Source organism: Anguilla rostrata, chromosome 1 (assembly GCF_018555375.3).
Source record: "Anguilla rostrata isolate EN2019 chromosome 1, ASM1855537v3, whole genome shotgun sequence".
Lineage (NCBI taxonomy): Eukaryota > Metazoa > Chordata > Actinopteri > Anguilliformes > Anguillidae > Anguilla > Anguilla rostrata.
In genome coordinates, this window is record NC_057933.1 from 81,165,997 (window position 1) to 81,187,040 (window position 21,044).

At 43.6% G+C, this 21,044-nt stretch overlaps 1 protein-coding gene and 1 long non-coding RNA gene across 2 annotated transcripts; both read left to right on the forward strand.

Annotated features, from left to right (window-relative positions):
- The first annotated feature begins 2,911 nt into the window (after positions 1-2,911).
- On the forward strand, positions 2,912-13,996 carry LOC135248147 (hemicentin-1-like). The gene is made up of 12 exons (XM_064322481.1): positions 2,912-2,954; positions 4,122-4,481; positions 5,161-5,199; positions 5,552-5,821; positions 6,360-6,758; positions 7,436-7,474; positions 8,065-8,328; positions 8,867-9,226; positions 9,905-9,943; positions 10,296-10,559; positions 12,517-12,613; positions 13,064-13,996. Exons 1-12 carry the CDS (start codon positions 2,912-2,914, stop codon positions 13,179-13,181), a joined length of 2,292 nt encoding a protein of 763 aa, XP_064178551.1. The 3' UTR covers positions 13,182-13,996.
- A 681-nt stretch (positions 13,997-14,677) lies between these two features.
- LOC135237530 (uncharacterized) lies at positions 14,678-21,015 on the forward strand. Its single transcript, XR_010324848.1, has 4 exons — positions 14,678-14,779; positions 15,132-15,395; positions 17,393-17,489; positions 17,976-21,015. It is a non-coding gene; the product is annotated as an uncharacterized LOC135237530 (long non-coding RNA).
- The last annotated feature ends 29 nt before the right edge of the window (positions 21,016-21,044 follow it).

Genomic DNA, 21,044 nt, shown 5'->3' on the forward strand with positions numbered 1-21,044 from the left:
CTTTTTAAAAATTTCAAAACGATGCAAGAAACCTATTATTCAAAGGGTGAATAATAGGTACGTGTCTTTCTGATGTCTAGCAGCTTTAAGTGGTCTGTCTTGGCTGCACCTTTTTCTGCTCTGGGGCACAGGATGCAGGTGAGAGATCGCTCAATGTGCACTTGTCACAATCCACTCCCACGGGGGACAAAGTGCACGCAGTTTTTTTTTCTCATGAATTAAATTGCCTTGGTACGATAACATCATTCACACACACAAATGCAAGCATGCATATACACACACACACGTGCACACACACACACACGTGCATGCACACACATGCATACACAGACACATGCAAGTCCAAACATGTACACACAACTACACACAGAGACCACGAGAGGTTTCACACCCCCCCCCCCCCCATGGGGGCCAGAGAGAAGGAGAAAGCAGTGAGGCGTGGGATCTAAATTAGAACCGAACCTCTGACAAGTAAAAAAACAAGGGCCCATCCTATACAGCGTGTGAGTGTGTGTGTGTGTATGTGCGCACTGGTGTGTGTGCGTGCATGCGCGCATGTGTGTGTGTGTGTGTGTACACTAGTGTGTGTACATGCACGCATGTGTGTGTGTCTGTGTGTGTGTGAGTGTGTGTGTGTGTACACTAGTGTGTGTACATGCACGCATGTGTGTGTGTCTGTGTGTGTGTGAGTGTGTGTGTGTGTGTACACTAGTGTGTGTACATGCACACATGTGTGTGTGTGAGTGTGTGTACACTAGTGTGTGTACATGCACGCATGTGTGTGTGTCTGTGTGTGTGTGAGTGTGTGTGTGTGTGTACACAGTGTGTGTCTGAATGTGTGTGTTTGGGTGTTTGCACCTGTGTGTGTCTGCGCGCATGTGTGTGTGTGTGTCTGCACGCACTCACATAATTTGCACTCTTGCTAATAAAGCAAAGTTAAGGACTTCCTTACAACTCGATTTGCAGCTCATCTGTCCCTGCTGTGACCTGCCATGAACTTAAGACATTTTTTGATGTTGTGTTCAGAAACTGAAACTTGATTTGTGACCAAGAGTACAAGGAGATGGTACAAGGAGATTATCAGACAAGTGGTTAACCAAGTCAAACAATATAATCAAAAAGACCTACTGATAACAAAAGCAAAGTCTTATGCATTTTTAACATTCAAAAGTGTCTTCCAAAGAACCCTGCAGCCAATGAGCTATATTGTCTGTCACCCCTGTAGCAAACTAACGCTTCAATGTTTATTTTTCTGATTCATACACTACATGCCCAAAAGCATGTGAACACATGGCATTCAACATCCTATCCAAAAAGATGGGCACTAATATGGAGTGAGTGCACACTTTGCTGCTACAAAGACCTCCACTCTTCTGGGAAGGCTTTATACTAGATGTCTGAGCATTGCTGCAGGGATTTGCTTCCTTTCGGCCAGAAGGGCATTAGTGAGGTCGAGCACTGATTGAGCTGTAAGGCCTGGCTCGCAGTCGGCATTCCATTCGTCACAAAGGCAGTGGATGGGGTTGAGGTCAGGGCTCTGTGCAGGCCAGGCAAGTTGTTCCTCACTGATCTTGACAAAACCTTTTATATATGGACCTCGCTGCGTGCCCGGGGGCATTGTCATGCTGAAACGGGAAAGGGCCTTGCCCGAACTGTCAAGGAAGCGCCGAGCTGTCTAGAATGTGATTGTATGCTGTAGCATTAAGATTTTGTCACTGGCACTATGGGGCCTGGCCCAAACCATGAAAAACAGCCCCAGACCAAGGGGTGTACAGATACTTTTGGTCATATAGTGAACATGCACGTTGGTGAGAGGGTCTGCATTGTGTTGAATGTCTGTAGCAGCCTCCCTATCTTACCACCCAGTCTTTGTTCACACAAATGGTCTACTGCAGATCATGAAACTACCAAATTGGATGGAGACAAAAAAGAACTTGGACTACATGTTGCTGGTTAAAGGTTTTAGCCTGTTTACAATTAGAGGCATTCCAGCAGTTGTTGCATTGAATGAACTGTTGCAACTACTTTTGTCACACTTTTCCAGATGCTTTACAGTGATGTTTGGGGAGCTCACCTCAGCCACCACCAATGTGTAGCACCCAGCTGGGTGATGCACAGCAGCCATTTTGCGGCCAGAAGGCTCACCACGCATCAGCTGAGGTGGAGAGGGAGAGAACAATTTTTTTTGTTAGCCCCAATTAAATCAGGGGAGGCAGGTTGAGAGAGCCAAGTTGGAAGGTTAGCCACCGGGGAACCCCCTACTCTTTGCGATGAGGGATCTTTAGTGAGCACAGTGAAAGACAGACAGCTGAAAGACAGCTTCTCCTACAGAACAGTGTCCCCATCACTGCACTGGGTCACTACACTGGGGCATTGGGGTTTATTTGACCTGAGGGAAGATGGGGTCCCTGCTGGCCCGACAACACCACAACTTCCAGCAGCAACTTTGTTTTCTCAGGGGGTCTCCCAAGCCCACGTTTGCTAAGCTTCAGCCATTCGGCAAGAGCAGGGCACATGGGGGTGTGGCTGTGCGGCCAGGGGCATCGTAGCGGGGGGGGAAAGTGGGACTGACTACCCAGGGCCCGAATGGGGGGAGGGCCCTCAAAAAAAGCCTGGAATGATGCGTGAGAGACATGGATCAAAAACGGAAGGGGGCCCACAGAGACTTGCTTATGTATAGGGCCCAGAATTTTGTGCTACACCCCTGTGTGGGACGATTGCAGTACTGTAAATTCTTCTGGCGCGAAGCGGGATTCTGCAGAATGTCCCGGCGCCGCTGCTGTCGAAAGCCTGCTGACGGATGACAGAAACCGCGAGAAAAAGGGGAACCTGGGAAGTTGTGAAATGGCCGCCTTATTTTCCCACAAGCCGCTCGTCTCCCATCATTGTTCATTCACCGCTTGCCGAGAAGATGAAGGACGCGGTCTGCCTGTTCCTGTTAGTATCTGCGACGGGTACGTGAAAAAGACTTCGACATTTACTGATGTGTTGGAATTGAATGAAAGCAGCTCTGTTACCAAATGGCTGTTGTTTTATGACAACAGTATTTGTTTATTTTTTTTGTTATTAATTATTATTTTATTTATTGTTTTTTTTTTTTTTTTTTTTTGCTGTTCTGCACCTCATATCTGGAAGTGCATTCTACACCATATCAGAGTAACAGCTGATACACTCTTTTAAAGCAGACTTACCTGTGTTCATGGGTCTTTGGATTTCGATTTCTAAACCATGTCAGAGTAACAGCTGATACACTCTTTTAAAACAGACTTACCTGTGTTCATGGGTCTTTGGATTTGGATTTTTAAACCATATCAGAGTAACAGCTGATACACTCTTTTAAAGCAGACTTACCTGTGTTCATGGGTCTTTGGATTTGGATTTCTAAACCATATCAGAGTAACAGCTGATACACTCTTTTAAAGCAGACTTACCTGTGTTCATGGGTCTTTGGATTTCGATTTCTAAACCATATCAGAGTAACAGCTGATACACTCTTTTAAAGCAGACTTACCTGTGTTCATGGGTCTTTGGATTTCGATTTCTAAACCATGTCAGAGTAACAGCTGATACACTCTTTTAAAGCAGACTTACCTGTGTTCATGGGTCTTTGGATTTCGATTTCTAAACCATATCAGAGTAACAGCTGATACACTCTTTTAAAGCAGACTTACCTGTGTTCATGGGTCTTTGGATTTCGATTTCTAAACCATGTCAGAGTAACAGCTGATACACTCTTTTAAAGCAGACTTACCTGTGTTCATGGGTCTTTGGATTTCGATTTCTAAACCATATCAGAGTAACAGCTGATACACTCTTTTAAAGCAGACTTACCTGTGTTCATGGGTCTTTGGATTTCGATTTTTTAATTATTATTATTATTATTATTATTATTATTATTATTATTATTATTATTATTATTATTACACCAGATATTTTAAATCCAATCTGGATGTGTTCATTAATAGTGCTAAAGAAGCTAGCTTGTTAAAGCTAGCATGGAAAATTGGGCTACATCCTTGCATTACTCTGTCTTGGTGGTGGGCGGGGGGGGGGGGTGAGTTCTTCTGATCTATTGCAAAACTGGACTCTTCTTCTATCTTTATTTTCCTCCATTGCCTCAGCGGTTGCGTCGTCTGCAGCTCTGGAAATATCTGTGCCGCCCAGCGTGACGGGGGAGGAGGGGCTCCCCCTCAACATCCCCTGCAACTTCACCCCCCCTCCTCGGACGGACGGCCGACGCCTGGTCGGGACGTGGAGGAAAGAGGGGCTCATCGTCGTGCACTTCTCCATGAGCCAGAGCATTCCCGGGGCGGGCTACGACGGGCGCCTGGGGCGCTGGAGGGATTTCGCCTCCGGAGGGTGCTCGCTGGTGATCAGAGCCGCGCGAACGGAGGACAGCGGGGAGTACACCATCGCCGTGCAGGAGGACGGGCCAGAGCCTCGGCGGACGCGCACGGCATCGGTGGCGGTCCGAGTGACCGGTAGGCTTGTGTCTGAATTTTCGGTTGGGCGGGCCGTCGGAACCCTCAAATTTAGCATCATTTTGAAAAGTGAGAAGTAAGAGGAAAAACGATTCGTTGTTTCTCGGTTTTATTGTGTAACGTAGAATCAGCTCTTCTGGCTTTCTTGTGCGGGAACTAATGATGCAATGACACAAAACTGGCCACAAACAGCTGAGTAGCTAATTGTCCAGTTATTTTTGCTCGGCTAAAATGGGGCTGTGATACCTACATGGATAACCTGATATGGATGTACTGTACATGCCCTCAAATTAAAGCTGGCAGTTTGCCCTTTGAGCTCGAATTCATTGTTTAATTCAAATCTAATGTGCTGGAGTACAGAAGCCAAAACAACAAAAATTGTGTCACTGTCCCAATACACTTGCATTTAACTATGCCATGGAACCTGTAATGCGAACGTAACTTCAGCACCAATAACAAAGGCTTGCTTACATACAGTGTAAGCTGTACGTATAATGGAAAAGTAAAATGTATGTGTCTACTTCCTATTTCCCCATGAAGCTAAATTTTTTTAAGTCATCCGCAGTGTTAACTCACCTCATTGGGGTTCCTGGGCCTATGTTATGATTTTAGGGCGAAAAGAAAACCAGCGCACCCTGTGGCCCTCTAAAACAAACTGTTTTTGAACCTTGCTTTGCAGCACGGCCCGGGCCAGTGATCCCAGGAAGCATCCAGCATGGTGAGGGCCTCACTCCGAGCCGTGCGTTTGGCATCAGTTCACATCTTCTGTCATATTTGTGTATTCGTGCAGCCACAGCCTTTGTGACGGTGACAGGTTTTCAGTTCCGTGGCTTGGTGGCCTGTGGTGTACACGTTTCACACATTAATCCAGACATTGAAGCTAAACGTTTCATATATTTAGCTTAATGTGTCATGTATTTAGGTAAATGTTTTATACATTTAGGTAAATGTTTCATATGTTTAGCTAAATGTAAGTAATCCTTGTTTGGTGATACTGCACCCATGTCACCCATGAGATTTGAACTCGCACACCCAGTGTCCCTGACTGTTTTTGAACCCTTGCTTTGCAGCCTGGCAGAAGCCAAAGCTCTCCCTGACCCCAGAGAGCGTTTGGGAAGGCGAGGCTCTCACCCTGACCTGCGCTGTGGAGAGCCACCCCTGGGGGAAGCTTTCCCTGCACAAGCTCGGAGAGCCCCGCCCGCTGAAGGAAGGGTTCGCTGCCCAGCTCACGCTCACGCTCACCCTGCCCAATGTCAGCAGAGAGGATTCTGGGGAGTACAGCTGCGTGTTCCAGCATGGCAAGAACACAGGCACATCGACCATTCAGGTTTCGGTCATGCGTAAGTCCCGGCCTTTTCTACTGGGTTAAAAAGTCATTCTTTTTTTCACGTACTTTATTTATTTTTTCCCCCCCGTCTAAATTTCGCATTCAGAAAACATTACCTTTACACTTTCATTTTATTGTTTGTAAACAAGCAGTCTTTGTACTACTTTTTAAAAAGAGAAAAGTGGTCCCTTTTTTCTTTCTTCTGCGCGTGTGTATGCATTGGGGTTGCCAGATCTATAACAAGACATGGACCGGATGGATGCTGCTGTAACCAATCCTAGACTGTTTGTGGGGGGGTGGGGGGTGGGGGGCGGAGTGGCGGCTATGCATGCTGTTGGAACCAGGCGCAGGTGTTCGGGGGGGAGGAGGGAATTGGGGGGGTTATGCATGCTGTCGGTAGGTGTTGTCAGAACCTGTACGATTCATTTGAAAACTGGACATTCTGGCAACCCTGGCATGCACCTGCAGTGCTTTGGCATCAGTTCAGAGTTCTTCTGATCTATTGCAAAACTGGACTCTTCTTCTATCTTTATTTTCCTCCATTGCCTCAGCGGTTGTGCTGTCTGCGGCTCTGGAAATATCTGTGCCGTCCGTCGTGACGGGGGAGGAGGGGCTCCCCCTCAACATCCCCTGCAACTTCACCCCCCCTCCTCGGACAGACGGCCGACGCCTGGTCGGGACGTGGAGGAAAGAGGGGCTCATCGTCGTGCACTTCTCCATGGGCCAGAGCGTTCCCGCGGCGCGCTACGACGGGCGCCTGGGGCGCTGGAGGGATTTCTCCTCGGGACAGTGCTCGCTGGTGATCAGAGCCGCGCGAATGGAGGACAGCGGGGAGTACACCATCGCCGTGCAGGCCGCGCGGACGGAGGAAAGCGAGGAGTACACCGGTGCCGAGGACGGGCCAGAGCCTCGGCGGACGCGCACAGCATCGGTGGCGGTCCGAGTGACCGGTAGGCTTGTGTCTGATTTTTCGGTTGGCCGGGCCGTCGGAACCCTCAAATTTAGCATCATTTCGAAAAGTGAGAAGTAAGAGGAAAAACGATTCTTGTTTCTCGGTTTTATTGTGTAACGTAGAATCAGCTCTTCTGGCTTTCTTGTGCGGGAACTAATGATGCAATGACACAAAACTGGCCACAAACAGCTGAGTAGCTAATTGTCCAGTTATTTTTGCTCGGCTAAAATGGGGCTGTGATACCTACATGGATAACCTGATATGGATGTACTGTACATGCCCTCAAATTAAAGCTGGCAGTTTGCCCTTTGAGCTCAAATTCATTGTTTAATTCAAATCTAATGTGCTGGAGTACAGAAGCCAAAGCAACAAAAATTGTGTCACTGTCCCAATACACTTGCATTTAACTATGCCATGGAACCTGTAATGCGAACGTAACTTCAGCACCAATACAAAGGCTTGCTTACATACAGTGTAAGCTGTACGTATAATGGAAAAGTAAAATGTATGTGTCTACTTCCTATTTCCCCATGAAGCTAAATTTTTTTAAGTCATCCGCAGTGTTAACTCACCTCATTGGGGTTCCTGGGCCTATGTTATGATTTTAGGGCGAAAAGAAAACCAGCGCACCCTGTGGCCCTCTAAAACAAACTGTTTTTGAACCTTGCTTTGCAGCACGGCCCGGGCCAGTGATCCCAGGAAGCATCCAGCATGGTGAGGGCCTCACTCCGAGCCGTGCGTTTGGCATCAGTTCACATCTTCTGTCATATTTGTGTATTCGTGCAGCCACAGCCTTTGTGACAGTGACAGGTTTTCAGTTCCGTGGCTTGGTGGCCTGTGGTGTACACGTTTCACACATTAATCCAGACATTGAAGCTAAACGTTTCATATATTTAGCTTAATGTGTCATGTATTTAGGTAAATGTTTTATACATTTAGGTAAATGTTTCATATGTTTAGTTAAATTTTCAGCTAAATGTAAGTAATCCTTGTTTGGTGATAGGACGGAGTGTGGCACAGTGGGTAAGGAACTGGGCTTATAACCGAAAGGTCGCAGGTTCGATTCCCGGGTAGGACACTGCCGTTGTACCCTTGAGCAAGGTACTTAACCGAAATTGCTTCAGTATATATCCAGCTGTATAAATGGATACAATGTAAAAGTTGTGTAAGTCGCTCTGGATAAGAGCGTCTGCTAAATGCCTATAATGTAATGTAATGTAATGTGATACTGCACCCATGTCACCCATGAGATTTGAACTCGCACGCCCAGCGTCCCTGACTGTTTTTGAACCCTTGCTTTGCAGCCTGGCAGAAGCCAAAGCTCTCCCTGACCCCAGAGAGCGTTTGGGAAGGCGAGGCTCTCACTCTGACCTGCGCTGTGGAGAGCCACCCCCGGGGGAAGCTTTCCCTGCACAAGCTCGGCGAGCCCCGCCCGCTGAAGGAAGGGCTCGCTGCCCAGCTCACGCTCACCCTGCCCAATGTCAGCAGAGAGGATTCTGGGGAGTACAGCTGCGTGTTCCAGCATGGCAAGAACACAGGCACATCGACCATTCAGGTTTCGGTCATGCGTAAGTCCCGGCCTTTTCTACTGGGTTAAAAAGTCATTCTTTTTTTCACGTACTTTATTTATTTTTTCCCCCCCGTCTAAATTTCCCATTCAGAAAACATTACCTTTACACTTTCATTTTATTGTTTGTAAACAAGCAGTCTTTGTACTACTTTTTAAAAAGAGAAAAGTGGTCCCTTTTTTCTTTCTTCTGCGCGTGTGTATGCATTGGGGTTGCCAGATCTATAACAAGACATGGACCGGATGGATGCTGCTGTAACCAATCCTAGACTGTTGTGGGGGGGGTGGGGGGTGGGGGGCGGAGTGGCGGCTATGCATGCTGTTGGAACCAGGCGCAGGTGTTCGGGGGGGAGGAGGGAATTGGGGGGGTTATGCATGCTGTCGGTAGGTGTTGTCAGAACCTGTACGATTCATTTGAAAACTGGACATTCTGGCAACCCTGGCATGCACCTGCAGTGCTTTGGCATCAGTTCAGAGTTCTTCTGATCTATTGCAAAACTGGACTCTTCTTCTATCTTTATTTTCCTCCATTGCCTCAGCGGTTGTGCCGTCTGCGGCTCTGGAAATATCTGTGCCGTCCGTCGTGACGGGGGAGGAGGGGCTCCCCCTCAACATCCCCTGCAACTACACCCACCCTCCTCGGACAGACGGCCGACGCCTGGTCGGGACGTGGAGGAAAGAGGGGCTCATCGTCGTGCACTTCTCCATGAGCCAGAGCGTTCCCGGGGCGGGCTACGACGGGCGCCTGGGGCGCTGGAGGGATTTCGCCTCCGGAGGGTGCTCGCTGGTGATCAGAGTCGCGCGAACGGAGGACAGCGGGGTGTACACCATCGCCGTGCAGGAGGACGGGCCGGAGCCTCGGCGGACGCACACAGCATCGGTGGCGGTCCGAGTGACCGGTAGGCTTGTGTCTGATTTTTCGGTTGGGCGGGCCGTCGGAACCCTCAAATTTAGCATCATTTCGAAAAGTGAGAAGTAAGAGGAAAAACGATTCGTTGTTTCTCGGTTTTATTGTGTAACGTAGAATCAGCTCTTCTGGCTTTCTTGTGCGGGAACTAATGATGCAATGACACAAAACTGGTCACAAACAGCTGAGTAGCTAATTGTCCAGTTATTTTTGCTCGGCTAAAATGGGACTGTGATACCTACATGGATAACCTGATATGGATGTACTGTACATGCCCTCAAATTAAAGCTGGCAGTTTGCCCTTTGAGCTCAAATTCATTGTTTAATTCAAATCTAATGTGCTGGAGTACAGAAGCCAAAACAACAAAAATTGTGTCACTGTCCCAATACACTTGCATTTAACTATGCCATGTAACCTGTAATGCGAACGTAACTTCAGCACCAATACAAAGGCTTGCTTACATACAGTGTAAGCTGTACGTATAATGGAAAAGTAAAATGTATGTGTCTACTTCCTATTTCCCCATGAAGCTAAATTTTTTTAAGTCATCCGCAGTGTTAACTCACCTCATTGGGGTTCCTGGGCCTATGTTATGATTTTAGGGCGAAAAGAAAACCAGCGCACCCTGTGGCCCTCTAAAACAAACTGTTTTTGAACCTTGCTTTGCAGCACGGCCCGGGCCAGTGATCCCAGGAAGCATCCAGCATGGTGAGGGCCTCACTCCGAGCCGTGCGTTTGGCATCAGTTCACATCTTCTGTCATATTTGTGTATTCGTGCAGCCACAGCCTTTGTGACGGTGACAGGTTTTCAGTTCCGTGGCTTGGTGGCCTGTGGTGTACACGTTTCACACATTAATCCAGACATTGAAGCTAAACGTTTCATATATTTAGCTTAATGTGTCATGTATTTAGGTAAATGTTTTATACATTTAGGTAAATGTTTCATATGTTTAGCTAAATGTAAGTAATCCTTGTTTGGTGATACTGCACCCATGTCACCCATGAGATTTGAACTCGCACGCCCAGCGTCCCTGACTGTTTTTGAACCCTTGCTTTGCAGCCTGGCAGAAGCCAAAGCTCTCCCTGACCCCAGAGAGCGTTCGGGAAGGCGAGGCTCTCACCCTGACCTGCGCTGTGGAGAGCCACGCCCGGGGGAAGCTTTCCCTGCACAAGCTCGGCGAGCCCCGCCCGCTGAAGGAAGGGTTCGCTGCCCAGCTCACGCTCACCCTGCCCAATGTCAGCAGAGAGGATTCTGGGGAGTACAGCTGCGTGTTCCAGCATGGCAAGAACACAGGCACATCGACCATTCAGGTTTCGGTCATACGTAAGTCCTGGCCTTCTCTACTGGGTTAAAAGGTTATTCTTTTTTTCACATACTTTTATTTTTTTCCCGTCTAAATTTCGCATTCAGAAAACCTTACCTTTACACTTTCCAATTTTATTGTTTGTAAACAAGCAGTCTTTGTACTACTTTTTAAAAAGAAAAAAGTGGTCCCTTTTTTCTGTCTTCTGCGCGTGTGAATGCATTGGGGTTGCCAGATCTATAGCAAGACATGGACCGGATGGATGCTGTCGTAACCAATCCTAGACTGTTGGGGGGAGGTGGGGGGTGGGGGGCGAAGTGGCGGCTATGCATGCTGTTGGGACCAGTCACAGGTGTTTGGAGGGGGGGGTTACACATGCTGTTGGAACCAGGCGCAGGTTTTTGGAGTGGGGGCGGGGGGTTATGTATGCTGTTGGAACCAGTCGCAGGTGTTCGGGGGCGGGGGGGGGGGGTTGTGGGGGGGTTATGCATGCTGTCGGTAGGTGTTGTCAGAACCTGTACGATTCATTTGAAAACTGGACATTCTGGCAACCCTGGCATGCACCTACAGTGCTTTGGCATCAGTTCAGATCTTCTGTCATATTGTGTATTCATGCAGCCACAGCCTTTGTGACAGTGACAGGTTTTCAGTTCCTTGCCCTGGTGGGCAGCGGTGTACATGTTTCACACATTAATCCACACATTGAAGCTGAACTTTTCATATATTTAGCTAAATGCATTATATATTTAGCTAAATGCATTATATATTTAGCTAAATGTTTTATATATTTAGCTGAATGTTTCATATATTTAGCTAAATGTTTTATATAAGTGCGCGAGCCGAAACCACATGGGCGAGGCCGGAGGGCTGCTGTGGCCGGGCAGCGGGGGGGGGGGGGGGGGGCCGAGAGGTACAGTAAGAGCGGGGGAAAAAAATTTGAACAGAATTTTAAAAATTACATTACATTACATTTATTCAGTAGACGCTTTTATCCAAAGCGATGGACAAAAAGTGCAAATCATGGTCATTGGAACAATTACATAACACAGGTTTGATAAGGCACAATACTAATTTCGTACAGCTATTTATAGCCAAGAACACAGTCCAGTTAACGCAAGTGAACATTATTCTGATCTGGCTTATGCCGAGCCAAACTAGGGAGAAGAATAAGCTACAATATTAGGACAAATGCAAATTACAAAAAGTGCTGGAATGGGGGTGCATGTGACATGCTCAGAAACATTGTTTTATGGAATGCATTTTTTGCACTGCAAAAAAATCTAACAATAATACAATCATTCAATAATTCAAAGTGTTTTAGTCTTGTATTTCTATGACTTTTTTTTTTTTTTGCTAAATATAACAAAAATATTCCCAATGAGGTTAGGCATTTTTACTAATTTCAAGATTGGTCAATGGGGTAAGGCAAAAGCAAGCTAGTATTTTCTACTTGAGAGAAAGAAATGAGATTTTTCTGTCTCATTACAAGACAAAAACACTTAAGATAGCCTTTTTTTTGTAGTGTAATATGGAAACTGTCCATTTCCATCTTATCAGCTTTCTCAGTTTTGATTGGATTTGAGCCCAACTGGTCACACCAGATATTCAGCTCCTGTGTTCCTTCCATCTCCTCCACTTCTTAAGCACAGGTGGTTCCAGCTGTTCTGGTGCTATTTTACAGCACAGGGACCTGGCCATGCCCCTTAATGCATTTTCAGAAGATGCATCACATTTTTAATCTTTCTGTCCCCTCTACATCTCCTCCTGCTTCCAGTTGGTCAGTTCCAGGGTTATATTATCATTTACATAATATAGAGCCGAAGGACTGAACCTCCATTGCCAGTGTTGCCATTGGCCACACCTCTCTAATGAATATTCATAAGGTGCACCAGTGTGAAAGGTTTCAGCTCCAATGGCAAGGAAATAGACAGCAGTAGGAATCCTCTGCTGATTTCTTTTTTTTTTGTGTGTCTGTAGAAACGTTCAACATACGCAACTTGGGGATCATCGTGGGAGTGTCCTTGAGCATCGCCATCATCTTCCTCCTCTGTTGCATCTACATGGTACATAAGAGGTAGGTGCAGCGAAATGTGCGGCGCTCAATTAACTCAGACCATTTTGCTCTCATTTCACTCTCTCCGAGTAAGCACATTGTGAATCGAATTAGCACTGATAATTACCATATATGAAGTGCACCCTTGAAAAGGTTAAACCTACTTTGGTACATATAATGGGTTTTTTTTTTTTAATCAATATATTTCTTTCTCCTTTTGTACATTCTTTCCAAACATGCTCTGTTACATTATTGAGTAATATGTATATGCATCATAAATGTATATCCAAAGCAAAATGTGTTCCACACATTTTGCTGTGTATATGCATTGATGATGCATATATATATATATATATATATATAAATCAGTAATGTTATAGAGCATGTTTTGCAAATAGAATAAATTAACCTGTGCGTTCATTTGTTCTGTAGCGTATGTAAATGTAAAACCGCTGCTGTTCAATTCTTCAGGTTAAAAGGAAAGAAACAGAAACAAGAAAGAGAACTGAACGATCCTTACACCACACTGGACCACAAAACAATGTCCCCTGATTATGACATCATAAGGAGGACGACGGCAAACTCATAAGAGTCTTGACCAGAGGCTGTATGCCGCCCACACTATCTTTGTGATTTCTGCTTACTTTGTTTTAGGTTCTTTCGTGGCACAGTTTGATTATTTTGCGAATATTAAAGGGTGTCCCTATTCCTTCCCTTTAAGCAATGTTAGTTGTCACTTTATCACTCATTATTAAGTTATTTTCCATTATTTATTACTTTGGTCATCTGTCACTGTAACTGTACAGGTTTATAATGTTGTCTATAATAAAAGACTCAAAAAACAAGAATAAACACTTTCTCATAGTTGGGTCATAATTTCATCAGAGCCTTCAATTGAGTAGAAGAGTAGAAAACGTCAAATTCATTGATATTATTAATTTCTGCATATTTGTGTCCCGAACTTGATCATTGCATTCTATTTGCTTTCGTTTCATACATGTGGCATTGTTTGCTTGCTTCTTGTGTTTTATTTTATCATCCTGTTTTTCTCTCTGAAAATCAGCACAAATGAGTTCAAATCGTTAGCCTGGCAGGACTGTAGCGGAGGCAGAGACCCTGGTGGTGTTCAGCCCCATGCTCAATGTAGCACTAGGTACTCTCCAGCCCTTACAGGACAGTGGTGAGTGCTATAATATTCTTTGGTTGCTAGGGGTAAATGGTGAGTAAGAGATACTCTCTGGTTGCTAGGGGTAAATGGTTGATGCTAGGTTGCTGCTCGTTCATTTAACACGCAGTCTCATCTACAAAACAACCCCCCACTCTTCACATAATGGACAATACTGTCTATCTCGGCATTCATAAAAATATTCTTTCACCACTAAAAAATCATATTCCGTCATAGCAACAAGATAAACCCAACAATAGCCCTAAGATATGCCTATACAGCAGTGAAAACGGTCCGAGTGACCGGTAGGCTTGTGTCTGATTTTTCGGTTGGCCGGGCCGTCGGAACCCTCAAATTTAGCATCATTTCGAAAAGTGAGAAGTAAGAGGAAAAACGATTCGTTGTTTCTCGGTTTTATTGTGTAACGTAGAACCAGCTCTTCTGGCTTTCTTGTGCGGGAACTAATGATGCAATGACACAAAACTGGCCACAAACAGCTGAGTAGCTAATTGTCCAGTTATTTTTGCTCGGCTAAAATGGGGCTGTGATACCTACATGGATAACCTGATATGGATGTACTGTACATGCCCTCAAATTAAAGCTGGCAGTTTGCCCTTTGAGCTCAAATTCATTGTTTAATTCAAATCTAATGTGCTGGAGTACAGAAGCCAAAACAACAAAAATTGTGTCACTGTCCCAATACACTTGCATTTAACTATGCCATGGAACCTGTAATGCGAACGTAACTTCAGCACCAATACAAAGGCTTGCTTACATACAGTGTAAGCTGTACGTATAATGGAAAAGTAAAATGTATGTGTCTACTTCCTATTTCCCCATGAAGCTACATTTTTTTAAGTCATCCGCAGTGTTAACTCACCTCATTGGGGTTCCTGGGCCTATGTTATGATTTTAGGGCGAAAAGAAAACCAGCGCACCCTGTGGCCCTCTAAAACAAACTGTTTTTGAACCTTGCTTTGCAGCACGGCCCGGGCCAGTGATCCCAGGAAGCATCCAGCATGGTGAGGGCCTCACTCCAAGCCGTGCATTTGGCATCAGTTCACATCTTCTGTCATATTTGTGTATTCGTGCAGCCACAGCCTTTGTGACAGTGACAGGTTTTCAGTTCCGTGGCTTGGTGGCCTGTGGTGTACACGTTTCACACATTAATCCAGACATTGAAGCTAAACGTTTCATATATTTAGCTTAATATGTCATGTATTTAGGTAAATGTTTTATACATTTAGGTAAATGTTTCATATGTTTAGCTAAATGTAAGTAATCCTTGTTTGGTGATACTGCACCCATGTCACCCATGAGATTTGAACTCGCACGCCCAGCGTCCCTGACTGTTTTTGAACCCTTGCTTTGCAGCCTGGCAGAAGCCAAAGCTCTCCCTGACCCCAGAGAGCGTTTGGGAAGGCGAGGCTCTCACTCTGACCTGCGCTGTGGAGAGCCACCCCCGGGGGAAGCTTTCCCTGCACAAGCTCGGCGAGCCCCGCCCGCTGAAGGAAGGGCTCGCTGCCCAGCTCACGCTCACCCTGCCCAATGTCAGCAGAGAGGATTCTGGGGAGTACAGCTGCGTGTTCCAGCATGGCAAGAACACAGGCACATCGACCATTCAGGTTTCGGTCATGCGTAAGTCCTGGCCTTTTCTACTGGGTTAAAAAGTTATTCTTTTTTTCAAGTACTTTTTTTTTTTTTCCCCGTCTAAATTTCGCATTCAGAAAACATTACCTTTACACTTTCATTTTATTGTTTGTAAACAAGCAGTCTTTGTACTACTTTTTAAAAAGAGAAAAGTGGTCCATTGTTTCTGTCTTCTGCGCATGTGAATGCACTGGGGTTGCCAGATCTATAGCAAGACATGGACCGGATGGATGCTGTTGTAACCAATCCTAGACTGTTGGGGGGGGTGGGGGGTGGGGGCGGAGTGGCGGCTATGCATGCTGTTGGGACCAGTCACAGGTGTTTGGAGGGGGGGGGTTACACATGCTGTTGGAACCAGGCGCAGGTTTTTGGAGTGGGGGCGGGGGGTTATGTATGCTGTTGGAACCAGTCGCAGGTGTTCGGGGGGGTGGGGGGGTTTGTGGGGGGGTTATGCATGCTGTCGGTAGGTGTTGTCAGAACCTGTACGATTCATTTGAAAACTGGACATTCTGGCAACCCTGGCATGCACCTACAGTGCTTTGGCATCAGTTCAGATCTTCTGTCATATTGTGTATTCATGCAGCCACAGCCTTTGTGACAGTGACAGGTTTTCAGTTCCTTGCCCTGGTGGGCTGCGGTGTACGTCTTTCACACATTTATCCAGACATTGAAGCTGACTGTTTCATATATTTAGCTAAATGCATTATATATTTAGCTAAATGCATTATATATTTAGCTAAATGCATTATATATTTAGCTAAATGCATTATATATTTAGCTGAATGTTTCATATATTTAGCTGAATGTTTCATATATTTAGCTAAATGTTTTATATAAGTGCGCGAGCCGAAACCACATGGGCGAGGCCGGAGGGCTGCTGTGGCCGGGCAGCGGGGGGGGGGGGGGGGGGGGCCGAGAGGTACAGTAAGAGCGGGAAAAAAAAATTTGAACAGAATTTTAAAAATTACATTACATTACATTTATTCAGTAGACGCTTTTATCCAAAGCGATGGACAAAAAGTGCAAATCATGGTCATTGGAACAATTACATAACGCAGGTTTGATAAGGCACAATACTAATTTCGTACAGCTATTTATAGCCAAGAACACAGTCCAGTTAACGCAAGTGAACATTATTCTGATCTGGCTTATGCCGAGCCAAACTAGGGAGAAGAATAAGCTACAATATCAGGACAAATGCAAATTACAAAAAGTGCTGGAATGGGGGTGCATGTGACATGCTCAGAAACATTGTTTTATGGAATGCATTTTTTGCACTGCAAAAAAATCTAACAATAATACAATCATTCAATAATTCAAAGTGTTTTAGTCTTGTATTTCTATGACTTTTTTTTTTTTTTGCTAAATATAACAAAAATATTCCCAATGAGGTTAGGCATTTTTACTAATTTCAAGATTGGTCAATGGGGTAAGGCAAAAGCAAGCTAGTATTTTCTACTTGAGAGAAAGAAATAAGATTTTTCTGTCTCATTACAAGACAAAAACACTTAAGATAGCCTTTTTTTTGTAGTGTAATATGGAAACTGTCCATTTCCATCTTATCAGCTTTCTCAGTTTTGATTGGATTTGAGCCCAACTGGTCACGCCAGATATTCAGCTCCTGTGTTCCTTCCATCTCCTCCACTTCTTAAGCACAGGTGGTTCCAGCTGTTCTGGTGCTGTTTTACAGCACAGGAACCTGGCCATGCCCCTTAATGCATTTTCAGAAGATGCATCACATTTTTAATCTTTCTGTCCCCTCTACATCTCCTCCTGCTTCCAGTTGGTCAGTTCCAGGGTTATATTATCATTTACATAATATAGAGCCGAAGGACTGAACCTCCATTGCCAGTGTTGCCATTGGCCACACCTCTCTAATGAATATTCATAAGGTGCACCAGTGTGAAAGGTTTCAGCTCCAATGGCAAGGAAATAGACAGCAGTAAGAATCCTCTGCTGATTTCTTTTTTTGTGCGTGTCTGTAGAAAAGTTCAACAAACGCAACTTGGGGATCATCGTGGGAGTGTCCTTGAGCATCGCCATCATCTTCCTCCTCTGTTGCATCTACATGGTACATAAGAGGTAGGTGCAGCGAAATGTGCGGCGCTCAATTAACTCAGACCATTTTGCTCTCATTTCACTCTCTCCGAGTAAGCACATTGTGAATCGAATTAGCACTGATAATTACCATATATGAAGTGCACCCTTGAAAAGGTTAAACCTACTTTGGTACATATAATGGGTTTTCTTTTTTTAAATCAATATATTTCTTTCTCCTTTTGTACATTCTTTCCAAACATGCTCTGTTACATTATTGAGTAATATGTATATGCATCATAAATGTATATCCAAAGCAAAATGTGTGCCACACATTTTGCTGTGTATATGCATTGATGATGCATATATAATATATATATATATATATATATATATATATATATATATATATATATATATATAAATCAGTAATGTTATAGAGCATGTTTTGCAAATAGAATAAATTAACCTGTGCGTTCGTTCGTTCTGTAGCGTATGTAAATGTAAAACCGCTGCTGTTCAATTCTTCAGGTTAAAAGGAAAGAAACAGAAACAGGAAAGAGAAGTGAACGATCCTTACACCACACTGGACCACAAAACAATGTCCCCTGATTATGACATCATAAGAAGGACGACGGCAAACTCATAAGAGTCTTGACCAGAGGCTGTATGCCGCCCACACTATCTTTGTGATTTCTGCTTACTTTGTTTTAGGTTCTGTCGTGGCACAGTTTGATTATTTTGCGAATATTAAAGGGCGTCCCTATTCCTTCCCTTTAAGCAATGTTAGTTGTCACTTTATCACTCATTATTAAGTTATTTTCCATTATTTATTACTTCGGTCATCTGGCACTTTAACTGTGCAGGTTTATAATGTTGTCTATAATAAAAGACTCAAAAAACAAGAATAAACACTTTCTCATAGTTGGGTCATAATTTCATCAGAGCCTTCAATTGAGTAGAAGAGTAGAAAACGTCAAATTCATTGATATTCTTAATTTCTGCATATTTGTGTCCTGAACTTGATTATTGCATTCTATTTGCTTTCGTTTCATATATGTGTAATTGTTTGCTTGCTTCTTGTGTTTTTCTATTTTATCATCCTGTTTTTCTCTCTGAAAATCAGCACAAATGAGTACAAATCGTTAGCCTGGCAGGACTGTAGCGGAGGCAGAGACCCTGGTGGTGTTCAGCCGCATGCTCAATGTAGCACTAGGTACTCTCCAGCCCTTACAGGACAGTGGTGAGTGCTATAATATTCTTTGGTTGCTAGGGGTAAATGGTGAGTAAGAGATACTCTCTGGTTGCTAGGGGTAAATGGTTGATGCTAGGTTGCTGGTCGTTCATTTAACACGCAGTCTCATCTACAAAACAACCCCCCACCCTTGACATAATGGACAATACTGTCTATCTTGGCATTCATAAAAATATTCTTTCACCACTAAAAAATCATATTCCGTCATAGCAACAAGATAAACCCGACAATAGCCCTAAGATATGCCTATACAGCAGTGAAAACGCTGCTCACTGAATAACGAAATAAACGAGAAAAAGTGTTTTAAAATGATACCACGTCATTCTACAGTCAATATCTGGGACTAAATATTGAATAAATATACAACCTTACTGGTGGTTTTACGTGTAGAGATGAGACTGCGTGGTCATATATTGTCTTGGACAATCCGTTCGGGAAATACAGGCGCGTTTGTGACGCCTGGGTATCTTCCAAAATAACTGTGCGTAATACCACACCTGTTTTTTACTGTTTATTACTTCTCAAAATACTTCGGTTATATACGTTATTTTTGAAATTGAGAGTCTTTAAATAGGTTCGTGGTATTATATAATGTGGATATTTCACACTGTGATGTAAGCGTTAGTTAGGGCTGTAGTGTTTGTGAAGCATGCAACAGTGATGACGTAAGAATTGGAACATTGCCAAAACGTGGTGGACAGTTGAAATTGTATTCATGTTGTCCCATCCCCATACAAGAAAACATACGAGAGCACAGAGTATAGAAATACATACAAGAGTTAATTATTGCACATTTAGGTACTGTACCGCATTGTGTGACAATAATTTTGCATTATTTTTAATCTGATAGCAATGTTTCATCTTAAACCTTCATAAGGGGCTCATTTATATGCTTTATAGTGAACAAAAAGCATTTTATTCAATTTTGGAGAGATTTTGGATATGTTTCTGGACCCCTAGATATTTTAGACAACTGACTGAAAGCTTGTAATTCCCACTCGAAAATTATGCAACAGTGATTTTCTTGAGTCAAAACAGTTGATTTGTTGTGAAATATGTGAATATGTTGTGATTTACAGCAATGCATAATTTAGACATTTTGGATAGATTTGGAGACACTGGGTACACTGCTTAGTTTTTGCTTCATACATCTATAGTAGTTCTACATATCCATCCTTAGTCAAGAAGTTTTTGATCTAGCACATGTATAACCTGCTGTATATATGCAATCTCTCAGTATTTCATTGCAAACTTAAAAAGTGCAGATTCAAAAATCATTTTTGATTTTTTGTCAAAACCATTGCATTTGTGGCACTTTATTTCTTCCAAAATTATGAATATAAACTAATCTGCATTAGTATTGTAAATTACAAATGTCTTGCTTCATTTAAGCAATTTTTTTAAGTCTCTGTGGTGTTCACATCTGGAGTGATAGAGCTTTAAATAGGGTACCCCCTAAATGGGCAAGGATTGGCAAGATTTGGCTTGTGCGCTAAGGGGTTAAAGATTGTATTGATCAAGAATATAGTTAAATGTATGTGATTATGTGAAGGTCGATGAAGAACAGCAGGTGTTCTATGTTATGTCTAAGAATTTGTAACTAAGGAAAGGCTGATGTATACGATCTAGAGAATCTTTGAATCTCAGTTTCAGGAGGAAAATTGTAAACATTTACTTATTGGAATTTTGTAAGTAACTTATGTTGGGAAACAATCTTGTGCAGAAGACCTTTGAGTTGCAAGAGATGAGAAAGGACACACCGACCTAGAAAGAATTGCTTTGTTATATCTAGTTATTGTATAGATTATATTCTACTAAAATGAATAAATGAAAATCAAATTAATAACAGCAACAGTAATAATATACACATATTCTGTTAGAATATGCTGGTGTGTATGTATATGAGTTAAATATTTCATGTGGAATACAGCATGTATTGAATGCATTTAAAGTGCATGTACATTGGAACCGGAAGATTAAACAATTGTTAATCGTGAGAACAAATACTTGTTATTCAAGTCACAAAATGCATACCTCTGTAAGTGTGTGTGGTGAAATATCTGTCATTTATTGAAATTGAAAATTATATAATAGTTATTGTTAAACTAACTGGTGACACATAAGTGTGACCTAGGCTGGGATTGGTTGTTTTAGAGGGAAGATACATCATGGTAGAGGGAAATCTGATTGAATAAAAAAGGATGTAAAACGTAATTCGGTGAGCTCTCTGTGTGTCTTTATGGTACTGGAGACCTCCCATAGGCCTATGTGAAATAAAAAGATAAGAAGAAAATAAAAGAGTATTAGTAGAAATCATAGTTTCTAGTCTTTCTTCTTACATTGCC